Here is a 12,365-nt window from a genome sequence, read left to right as displayed (position 1 = left end):
ATGGGCATGACAGATTCATTCCCATTTACTATCCCTTGTTTTCTAGAAACCTTAAAGGATTGTAATTCCTTGGCATTTCAATGACATATTCAGAATTTATACTCTCTGCTTTGTTGCACAGAATATACATGCTAAGAGTTATTTTTCTTACATCTGAATCGTTACCCAAATATCCAATGTCTTTTTACTCTTAGGCTGGCCTTTGGTAACATCCACCTCTCAGGTCCCGTTCGTGCCCTGAGGAGGCTTTCATGAGTCTATCTGGCACTGCCCATTGGGTGGTCCTCTAACTGCAAGGCTGTCACCCTCAGCTCTCTCCGTGGCAACACTGTGAGGAGGCCAAGGAACACTGTATGAGGCTGGATCCCCTCGGCTTCCTTTGCCTCCTTCCCAGGATGCACGGCAAACCTTCACTTCCACTCTGCCAGACACTTTACTTCCTCTCCTCTTCCAAACCCCGGATTCTTCTCTTTGTAAATGTTCCTAACAAGAATGACTCACAAACCTCCAAATATTCTACATTCTGAGGTTAAGGAAATGTACAGAGAGGGAAATTGCTGTTACACTAGAATTTCACATCCAAGAGTATGAGGTCAGCTCAGATAAGGCTTTCCATAAACATTCATCACCAATACCAACTGCAATTAATCAGGTTTGTTTAAAACATTTTTGTATGAATTCCTTAAGATGTGTTGCTACAAAATGTTCATAAGCACAGGGGACAATTTTATGTTTTCCTCACCTATTTAACAATTTTTATAAGACCCGTCTGTACGCTCTATATGCAACGCCTGGCAAACTGGAAATATCCTACAACACATATGGCAGGCAATCGCCTACAAGTTCCCTCAGTTTTAGAAGACGATAATTACCCAAATATCTTCACTTTTCTTTCCTTCGATGACTGTCTTCCATTTGAATTCCATTTCTATAAACTGCTGCATTTACTTGTTCTGTATAAAGAACTTTTTTCTTCTTTTTTTGCCATTGTGAATTTGATAACGTACATTTACTAAGTGACAGCCTATATGAAGGCCACATCTTTGATGAAACAGGCCCATGGTTAAGCGCAATTTCCCCCTCTGTTCTCAGTGGAGGTTTCATGCCCTTCTCTCTCTCTCTTACTACAGAGACCACAGAACTGCAAGTGGTTGCAAGGGGCCTTGAACAGATAACCCTGAATCTATTCTATTATAAAAACAAATCATTATCGAAAACTTCATTTTTCACGACTGACAAGCGACATCTGTAGCTATGGTAACTTTCAAGATGCCTGAAAAAATTTCATTACAATAATCTCTGAAAGCTAGAACATTTGTCTTAACATTCCATGCTAGTACTTCTTAAGAAGAAAGATGAAGCGAGTCTTGTATTTCTAATACCTGTATGTGTTCTTCTGTGTGCTTTCAAGTGAGAGCTTTTAGTGTATACTTTGTTGCATCCATCATAATCACATCTGTGTATCCGCCGCTTCCTCTGGGTGTCTGGAGATTCCACAGGTAAAGGTCTCTTCCCAGGCTGCACGATGACTGAAGGGTGATTCCTAGGAAAGCCGATGCCAAATGCAAAATGGTGAGTGAAAGGCTCTTCCTTTCCTTCAGGGTACCAAAAGCATTAACAACACTGGGCAAAAACAAACAAACAAAAAACCCAACAAAATAAACAAAAAGAAATTAGCGGATCAACCCAAGAAGCACTGCTATATTCATTCAACAAACATGGAGTGAGCACCTACCATGAGCCAGGCACTGTGCTTGGCACCGGGACACAAAGATGAATAAAAACAGGGTTCCTGCCCTGGAGGAGCTCACACTCTAGGGGGAGACAGACATGTAGATAAGTAATGACAGTAAGAAGGGTTAGGGGCTACACTAGAGGGAGGTGCAAAGTGCTAGGAGAGTCTCTTTCCCTTAATAGAAATTTGCTTTCTTGTAGAATTTTGTGGTACTAGGCTGAACGCTGTACTATGTTTTCTCACATTTATTATTCTTTAGGGGAAAATGTTAAGAGGTTAAACTCCTAAGTCTCAGGCAACCACACTGTAGGATGTATCTACATTTTATCCTTTACATAATTGGCATTTAGTTTGAGTGTCTTAAAGAGGCTCAACTTACATTTGATTTTTATCTCCCCACCCCCCCCAAAAAAAAGTTGGCACTACTGTCTTCACAAACTCAAACCTTTACTGTCACTATTATTCCTCCTTGAGAGAGAGCTTCAGGCAGTGCTAGTGGTCAGGCGAGGAAGCCCCTCACTCAGGACTCAAGACCCAGGCTCTAGGTGCAGCACCGGCTCCCTCACTGGCTGCCCGCCATCCTCCCTACCTTCCTGGCTCCTCACCCAGACTCCCCTTCCTGCACCTGCACACCTTTCCAGGGGGGAGGGGGGTTGAAATCAAATCAGGTTACACATCATTACTATGAACTTTCTCTTTTTCAGAAAGGAAGTTGGTGGAGAGAAATGGCAGGTGGGAAGAGCTAGGAAAAATCTGTAGTTTTTTCAGGCTTCCCCCGCTGATTGATGTAATTAACAAGTTCTAGTCCATCCATTTGCTCTCCTAATAACTAATTACTTGATACATTACAAGCTTATGTATCGACGGTTGGCCTCTAACTGCAGTGAAAGACTTCTTTGTCTTTTAAATTTGAATCTAAAGTTCTTAAAATATTCCAAATAACATGTGAATGTTTTATACAAGAGTGTATGGGGGAAAAAAGATTGGTGAAAAGAATTTGATGAGGGTAAACAGTCTTGTGAGATAAAGAATAATAAAATTTAGACATAAAAATCAAGAGAGTCACTGAATGAAGCTTGTTTTTTATCTTGGTAAAAATGTAAATACATATCCCTTATCAACAACTTTTTCAAGCACCCAAAGAAGTGACTAGGAAGAGAATAAAAAGGTGCATTTTATCTTGAGTGACTTCACTAATTTCTCACTTATGATTAGCAAAGAAAACTGTCAGTTTTGAGTATCACTTTACCTTCCTACCCTGATGCTTAGAGGGACGATATGAAAGAATAAAGTTTAGATACATGGAAAAGGGAACATGAACTAGTGGGGGGGGGAGAACAAGAACTTCAATTATATAAATGTACAAACAAATAGCAGAGAAAATGGAGAAGTGAGAGTTTTTATAAAGCTCGATTATTAAGACCCTTTAATAAAAAGAAAACAGTTTATCAGTTTATTTTAAACTTTCAACTTTCATGCCATTGACTGAAAATTTTCATCTTCATTAAGGGAACTTCAGGAAGTAAAATGTTGAGGGGAAAAAAAAATGAACAGTTAAATATATCTCATGTGCCTCTGGGACCCTGGGAGAGAATCCCAGATAACTTTAGAAGTCTCTCCCAGTTATTCGATTTTATGAGTTGGGATACTAATGGTTTCTGTGTAGTAGTTATGACTGCTGTTCCAGCTGCTCATTTTGTGAAAATGTTACCCTAAAAAGAGGTACCCTAAAAGGCTGTGCGCTCCAGCTCTGTCCCGATAGTCCCTATAACCCTCGGCAAGGTATTCATGCTCTGCGTGCCTCAGTTTCTTCTCTGTAAAAGGGGATGATAATCATGCGATCTCAGAAAGCTGTTGTGAGTAATGCACACAAAACGCTTAAGAACACCTGTTCCAGATGCAAATCTGCTAAACAGTAGCTGTTACTATTTCAAGGTGCAGAAACCCACTAGCAAACTTTGCCCCTACAGTGGTTTAATTTCATGAGGAGTTTTTTTGGGATGTCCTAACACCAGATCAGGAAATCTCTACTCCAGCCAACATCTCCCTTGGAAGGCAGCATCACTCTGAGAGGGGTCAGCAGTCTATCTCTAAAGAGCTGGATATTGGTACAGGCTGAGGTTCAGGATCTTGGGATCTCACTCACTCTTCTTGGTCTCCTCACTGCTCATTTTTTAGGAGGTTGTTTGGGATCATTATAACCAAGAAGTTAGAATACCTAGTAAATATCAGAGACCTGGTCATTGTTTTGAGTTAAGCTGATCCCTCTTATGTTTGCTACAGTTTCATGTTCACAACTCAATGGGGAAATCTGATCCTCAAACTTTTTGTTCTAAATAATTTTTCACACATGTAAATAACAAAAGAAATCTGATATACTTTTGAGTGCCTTTAAAAATAATCCTAAAGCTATAACTTTATGATCAAACAAATGGATCTCAAAGCTGTATTTTAAAGTCCACCCCTGTAAAGGAAGGGTTTCCTAAGGCAAATATCATTGGGGCTGCCTCATGCACATGGTACCAGGTGCTTGGTATCCCAGTGATTCTTTCCTGGCTAGCTGGTTTCCTATGTGGGCTGCTACTGGGCACACTCCAAGACATTACTTAATCACATCTGTGAGAGAATTACTTGAAGGGTACATGTCCCAGTTGTGACTAATCGGTTCAATTTTCTGAGAGGCAAATGCATTCTTAGGTCAGCATTAGAATAAGCACATTACTCATTAATCACTAAAAGCCACTGAGCTCGAGATCATCAAAAGAACGTTACTTAAAATAAGCAAGAAAAGAGAAAAGCTGTTTTCTTTCCAGCAGCATTCAGAACACAGAATATTGCCTTCAATTATTCTTCCGTAATGTGTTACACTGTAATTTATAATAACCTAGACTTTGGAATAACCCCCTTTTCAGTCAATGGATCCCTTGCTATGTGGGCAGTTGGCTTTATAGCATCTTTTTCATCACCTGTGCAGGAACAATTACAGGTACAAGCTATGTTGCCAGTTACCTCACCAAAGACATCTGACATCCTAAAAAAAAGGTAATTCAGCCTACAAGATGTTTCCATTTTGGTTAGTCTATTTTTCCTTTCCCTTAGTGCAGCAGCAGGTACAATCAGCTAGCTATGGCCTAAAAATAGCAGGAAGACCACTCGTCTGGAAGCAGGAGATCAGCCCAGGCCCCCTCTGCTGTTAATGGTGTGATTACAGGCAAGTTATTTATGTCTTGGCTCATCAGTTGTTTGCTCTGACTCCCACCTGCTTGTTTTGGGAGGATGAAATAACTCCTTTGAAAACACTTGGAAAAGTTCCTTTCTGGGGGTAAGGAGGCACTATGCAATTGTGAAGGGCAATAATGTACAAGACCATCAGACAGTCTGCCTACTGATGTGGCTGTGGAAGATTCATTCTCTTCATCTATCAAGGAGTGGATGACAACCCCCCACTGCCCCACCCCCCGCAAAAAAAGCGGACGGATTTGATGCAAATGACAATTGATATATGAGCTACTATGAAGGCACCTACTTGGGTTGAATGTGGATACAACCAGAATACATGTTAAGTTCCAGAAAATAGCTGTTCTAAAACCAGAGGATTCATATCCTGTTACAGAATTCATTACGTAAGGGAGAAGAGTGCAGTAGATAAAGCACAAAGGTGGGCAGAAATGCTGGAGAAAAGGGTATGTGGGGAGGAAGGTGATAGAAGGGACCCTGAGGAGACAGTAATTGTTGAACTTCCTTTGTACTAGGAAGCTGGCCATTAAATCCAATGTTGTAAAGACCATAACACAAGAAAAATAATTACAACCAATAATGAAAATAAAGAGGAAGCAGGGGCAACGAGATTAAGTGACTAGGCCAAGGTCATACACATGGTGGACAGCAGAGCTGGGATCCAAGATGTTGGATCCGAAGGCCACGTTTGTACCTACTGCAGACACAGCCTCCAGTGCAATCACTGGTAGAAGTCAAGGGCATCTCTAGTGCCAAATCTCAGTAATGATGTTATTTAGACTGTGTGTGACACCGTCACACACAGCAAGTTAAACCACTGTTCAGGTGCCTGGATGTCGACCAGTAGTGTAAACTTCCTACTGGATGGCGGTTCTAAAGCAGACCGAACATTCTAGGGCAGTCACAATTAGAAAGACAGGAGACTAAACAGTTCTTTCAACGCCGAGCTTCTCTGAGCAACACGGTCAGCTTTCTGTTGCCATGAGACTGGTTTTGGAGTATCTTTCTTGGATTTGCGGTTGGCCCGGACAATTCTGACTAAAAGCCATTCCCCACCACAGAAACACTATACTTTATGAGAACTGACAATGGGAAGGACGATATGTGATCCCATGAAGCATTTCCAGGATCCAACCTTAAGTAGAATATCTAGAACACCAAATTCAATCCATGTTGGGCTAAAGATGATGGGAGAACTATATACACATAGTCTGGAAGGATGGAAAAAAACAAGATAAAAATGATTTCTGGGGTAAAGTGGCAAAATCATGTGTGACCAAATCACTGAGAACGTGATGTAACGCGTGTAACAGAGCACATAGTTTTTGGAGAGATTCTCCCATCTGGCCCAGGGGCTGCCCCGAACGACAAGGCAGTCCCGTCTGGCAATCCACACCACATCCTGAGCGGGAAGCTCCAGCTTCCATTCCAGTTCCGAGATGCACGCCGCTAGGTAAATGCCAGGCAGACCTCAATATACTTACTCTTGTAACAGTGCTTGCGGGGGGGACACTGAGTTCATTAAAGGGGGTGACATTTCTTCAGGATAATAATCTGTCCTCTGTGGTTCGATCCCAGGTTCTATTTTAATTTTTTTCTGTAACAGAGGCTTCTCATATGATTCAATTACAGGGACTACAAAATAAAAATAGAAAAGTTACTCTATGTACCATTTACCGATTTCAGCCTTTAAAAGCTTATTGCATGGCTTCTAGCTACCACACTCATGTGTATCTATTTGCCTTTGGCAAAATGACAGCAGAAATGAATCGGTGGGCGCTTCTTGTTCCTCCTAACGATTACTTTGTCAGCAAGCACCATATGGAGGAAGTTGGACTTTTAAGACATCAGTCCCCAAAGGATTTCTTCCTTATGACGTTTGGTTATCTCCTTGTTACCCCAGCCTTCTGCCTCTGACCAGTCAGTAAACAAGGTGGCTTTTAATAGCTATTAGTTATCACATGGTCTAAAGGTATTTCTTAAATGACTTTTTGCACCTAGAACCATGTTGGTATTCAATAAAGCAAAATATAAAGTCAAGATTCTTATTATCCCCAAGTTGACAAGTATATAGTGAAACTAATCATTTCATGGCATTTAACAGACAGCCTGATTCTTGGGAGATCTTCCAGTGTCAACACTTTAAAAAAAAAAAAGCAAATGCCTTAGGCAGACTCTAAGTCGAATATTTCCTTTTCAGAGTGCAACAGCTCTTGGCCCCTTGCCTCCTTTGCTCCCTCACCCAGACTATGTGGTGAAGACTCGGTAAGTCCGGACTAAGCCGGGGGGCGGCAGTGTGGGCGAGTGGCAGAATTTACCTTGCATGCTACTACTGGAATTTTCCATCTCGTCCGACAGGGAGACCATGAGCGGCTGCTGGAGGTGGCTGGTGTACATGAAGGGGACGGGTTGCACGACAACAGGCTGGATGACGGGCAGGATACCGGGGCTCCGGATGCCGTGGCGGGAGAGGGCCGCAGCCATCACAGGCGGCATGGACAGCGGCACGCTGAAGGGCTGCACGCCGGGCGGCGGCGGCGGCGAGTACTTCTTCCCCGGTGGGCTGGACGAAGGCAGGCTCAGCCCTGGCGAGGCTCTCCGGTGCAAGGACTGGAACTTCAGGGAGGAGGGGGAGTTCCCGGCAGAGGGCGGCGAGCTCCGCTTGTTCACGGTGAGGTCCACCGGCTCCATCTGCATCCCATGCGACAGGCCTTCTGGGGTCTGGAAGAACTTATCAGATAACGGCGTGGAGTAGATGACGCCATACTTGTTGGGCTTCATCGACTCCATGTAATTAGACGGGTATGACTATTGGAAAAGAAAGACGGAAACGTGTCAATAGCCAAGTAAGTGTGTTTGCTTGAAACACGAATTAAGATGAAAAAATACAACAAGTCACCTTCAATCACATGGATTTTAATAAGTGGTTTGGGTTTACATACATGCTTGACCCTAAAACAATGCTATGAGAGACAGCTGGTCTAATAAACGTAAGTACTAAAGTTAATGTGGTGGGCTTCCCTGGTGGCGCAGTGGTTGAGAGTCCGCCTGCCGATACAGGGGACACGGGTTCGTGCCCGGGTCCGGGAAGATCCCACATGCCGCGGAGCGGCTGGGCCCGTGAGCCATGGCCGCTGAGCCTGCGCGTCTGGAGCCTGTGCTCCGCAACGGGAGGGGCCACAACAGTGAGAGACCCGTGTACCACAAAAAATCTCAAATTTAATTCTACGATTATGGCCATGTCCAATGTTAAGGCAGAGGATGACACCTGGAAAAATTCTAAAATAGTTTATGAAACAGAAGCCTTCTGGGCCTTTATCATTAGGAGTTGGCGTTGAGGTTCACCAAGAATCAGCCAAGCCAACTAACCTTGCTGATCTTCTGGTGGGGTTTCTTACTTGGCAGGAAATACTCTCCCTGGCTTTAGTGTCCTCCAGCTCAGCAGAAAGACACTGAACGTTTCTCATACGCTGTGTATAACAGGGACAAGCGGAGCTGCATGGTAGTACCTTAGGATGGTCTTCAGCCACTGACACATCCATGCTACGAGTCCCGGCCTTAGCACTGAAAGTCCTACATCCCAGGAAATGCCTCAATCTCAGGCACACCAGAATGGCCAGTCACCCTACACACCTATACACGGTAGAAGGCCACCCACATGAGAGTGATTATGTTCTTGGCTCCAACTTGTGCGATGGACTTATTCACAGTTTGAATGAAACTGTAGAAGATGACTTAATCTCCAAATTTGTGGATGACACAGAACTGTAAGAACGAGCTAATGTAACAGCACTCAAATAAAGACACGTGACGCTGGAAGGGACCTGCACACGAGCCGAGGTCCTGCCTTGTCTCCTTTCCACCTTGCTACCCCCCTCATCAAAAGAGGCTGCAGGACAACCTAACAAGATACTGGAGGAGACACCAATGGTTTTCCTCCCAAATCTAAGATCTGTTCCACAACTGACCTGATTTATCTTCACGTACATTTCTCTCTTATAATATCAAGGTAATCTAACTCATTTACCAGCTTTAAATATAAATCAATCATAATTGCACACTATGGGTTCTGTCCTTGGCCATGGAATTCACTAAAATTACTTCTGTACCTTAACTAAAATTAAAAAATAGAAAACTTTGTTGTAGAATGCTTTAAAAAAAATTAAACTCAACATAAGTCATTTTCTTTACTTGTAGGCATTTTAGGGAAACTGAAATTTTTAGTGGTAACATGTCAAGTCTGCCTGCAGAAAATTACTTGTATTTGAATGTTTTACAGTGAAAGTGAAGAGTAACATACTGTGCCTCTCTTCCAGGTCTAAAATCCGATGTGTTTGTGATTCTGAGGCAACACTAGCTCATGAGGCAACTGAGAAAACCCACCAGTGGGGCCTTATAATGAAACAGCTTAAATGCACTATTAATTTCTGAGCCTCCCCAGCCCCTCCAATGGCCACTAATTTGAGTTTTAAATAACTGTGGAATAGCAGGGTTTTTGACTGGGATTACCACTGAGATCACACCCTTCTCCTCTCTGGGCCTCACTGGGTAAATCTCCACCTGACTATGCATCAGAATTAGCTGTGCTGCTTTAAAATTCCAGACGCCTGATTCCTTCTCTGGGCCAACTGAGCATCAGAGTATTGGAAAGTAAGGGGACAGGCAAGTACTTATCTTAATCTGGTTTTGATGTCAGTTTCTCATCGTTAAGATGCACTTTGTTCTTTTGTCCTTTCTTTCTTTACCTGTATCCTCATTCGTAACCTACATAACCACATGGAACAGTGACTCCTGCAGTCTGGTGTACATCTCTCTGATAGACACAGAGCTTTAGAATAGTTATGTGTTTATTTAAGTGCATTAAGAAAAAACTATGTTTCTCAGTAGTAGTGACAAAAAGTTCCCTTTTAAAATAACTTTTACAGTAGTGATACAAAGTTCCCTTTTAAAATAACTTTATTATGTTAAAAAGCAATTCTATCTCTAGGGCAAGAAAAATTACTAAATAAATATTAGGAGTGCAGGAGCCATGAGGATATGGCAAAATCTGTCAAGGTGGTATTGGATACCCACCTTCCAGGAGGTTGTGAGGTTAAGATTAAAACTGGACTCAATGAGATACCTATGTGATGAACTTTAACACACACCGTGGTCCTGGGAGTCCCTTGTCTTCCTTCCTTATACAAGAAGTGTGCACTGCAATGGGCTTTGATGCTCCCTATCAGGGCTTCTCAAACTTTACTGAGCACACAGATTCACCTGGGAATCTTGTTAAAAGGCAGGTTCTGAATTACTGGGGAGTGACCTAAGGTGCCACAGACCACCCTTGGAACAGCCTGGCTCTAAATGACAGACATACAGAATAAAAATACAAATTTTTATTATTAAAATGGTATACTGTTTAAATGCAATTTAAAGATGGGGGCGGGGAGAATTTTCACTAATAATACTGCTTAAAAACAAGGACATGAGGATATAAAATCAGGAAACATGAATTTGTAAAAATATACAAATTGTTTTTTTAAAATAGCTTTGAATTACATATTAAGGATCAAATGAGGTAGACTGTTTCTACCTTTCTTTAGAACTAGACACACACAGGTGCGACACAAGGTGAGAGGCCCAAAATATACAGTAATATTAATATGAAATAGATTTAAATTTAAATATTGAAATAGGCAAAAGAAAAAGAGGCACAAGGTTTGCTAACAAAAAATTACAAACTTTGTACAATGAGGGTTTAAGGAAGTAATTAACTATAGGAGGAAAAAAAGATTTCTCCTGGTTCTAAAGTTTAACCATCTTGATATAATTTTCTAAAGGGCAAAAGTGCTGGTATGAGAAACAGAAACTCCAGGAAATGGGAGGCAGTATTCATTGTTTCTACCCATGGAATTGTAGCTTCTCCCTTATTTTCAGCCCTAGTCTTCAAAGACATTCCTATGACCTAGATTTTGCCAACTTATTGGCAGCTACATAGGAAGCAAAATGAGGACATACTTTTATTGCTGTCATTGTTGGATTTTTCTATCTGTGGGGTGAGTTTAAGGAAAGCAAGAATTTAGAACCTGGGAGATTTGCAAATTTAATAACAGTCTCAGGTTTCTCAAGCCATAAAGAAAGAAACATCCACACATAGAGCTAAGTTTTACAAACATTGCGCACAGTTCTGCAGAGAGCTTGCCCTCCCGTGAATGCCCCCTGCCAGCTATACTGGACATGTGGTTTTTGTAAGACTCTAGGGCTAAAAGCAGGGGGACTGCTGGGACCTGGGCACACGACTGAGCACACCATTAACAACTCCCAGTCTGACTGCCTTGCCAAAGGGTGAAGAAATGTGGTTCTTCAAACTGTCTCACTAGCAAATGTCATAGCAATGTTTACCAGAACCTTCTATGAGACATGTTTATTTGGGTGGAGCCTATAAGCCACTGCAATCAGCCTGCAACAGTCTCCACAGTGTAAGGACTGATCGATACAGGGCTTGCTTGGGGTGTGTACCTTGGGTGGATACACCCTGGTAATAGTTGCTTCTTCTCTGTTCCAGACCATTCCTGTCTTCTAACAAAGCAATGCAGGTAAGTGTGGCTGCACCAGTGAAATCCAAATCAGAGGCAAGTACTGATGAGGCAGAAAGAGGGCCTCCGGCCACTGCCAGGCATCCACTGGCTCGTATGCATACTGCTTACTCAAGGAGCCCTGTTCGCGGGAACAGAGCAGCCTGCAGACAAGACTCACGCAGGGCTTCCCCACTCCTGGCCCCCACTAGCGGCGGCAATGGGTTTACTTTTCCAGAAGATCTGTTGTTAAGAAAAGTTCTCTCCCTCTGTTGTAACACGCATTCAAGTGTTCACACCTCCGCGCTGTGGGTTATTTCTTTGCTGGCGGCTTCCTGTCACTGGATTGGGAGATGAGGGTCTAGCCCAGGTGCTCAAAGAACACCGGACGAATGGATGATGTGAATCAACAGGCTCTCCCAGCAAGGTTGTACTACTGACAAGGCTCAGGATAATACCAATTCTTTGATTCTCAAAAACATGATTTTTTTTAAGTGTGGTGAGGAAAAAGGCACAGGGGTTGGATAATTTTCCAGTGCTATCACTTCATATGAAAGGGAGAATTAATAGTTTCTCATTTTATTGGAAATAGTTTTGGTGAGTTTTCCACTACAAGATGGTTTAAGTGGATGGAGTGACTCCATGAAACGTGGATGAGTCTCTGTTTCACTGTTCATTAATATGAAAAAAATGTGCCGTCCATTACAGGGCGATGGCAAGTCAAAGGAATCTTCATACCAAGGGTGGGCTTCCAAGTGCAGGAAGGCGTGGTGCATTTATAAACAAACTCGCTGGAAACAGCCAATGTCATGCCCCTCTATGCAAACAAAAGCAGA

General features: G+C 42.5%; 1 protein-coding gene across 7 annotated transcripts in view; it reads right to left on the bottom strand.

Annotated features, from left to right (window-relative positions):
- Nucleotides 1–12,365, bottom strand: part of KLF3 (KLF transcription factor 3) — a 34,820-nt gene that overhangs the window by 2,983 nt on the left and 19,472 nt on the right. For all 7 annotated transcript variants that reach the window (XM_089911787.1, XM_089911786.1, XM_089911785.1 and 4 more), the window contains 3 exons: nucleotides 7,291–7,780; nucleotides 6,457–6,607; nucleotides 1,383–1,543 (listed from right to left, as the gene is read on the bottom strand). In XM_089911787.1, coding sequence (XP_089767913.1) covers nucleotides 1,383–1,543; nucleotides 6,457–6,607; nucleotides 7,291–7,762 — 784 coding nt within the window. In that variant the 5' untranslated portion in view covers nucleotides 7,763–7,780. The remainder of the gene's footprint in view (nucleotides 1–1,382; nucleotides 1,544–6,456; nucleotides 6,608–7,290; nucleotides 7,781–12,365) is intronic.

Source organism: Delphinapterus leucas, chromosome 5 (genome assembly GCF_059928025.1).
Source record: "Delphinapterus leucas isolate spDelLeu-1000000601 "Yukka" chromosome 5, BTC_Dleu_Yukka2, whole genome shotgun sequence".
Classification (NCBI taxonomy): Eukaryota; Metazoa; Chordata; class Mammalia; order Artiodactyla; family Monodontidae; genus Delphinapterus; species Delphinapterus leucas.
Note: the sequence above shows the minus strand (reverse complement) of the source record. Positions and strands in the feature narration are given on the sequence as shown.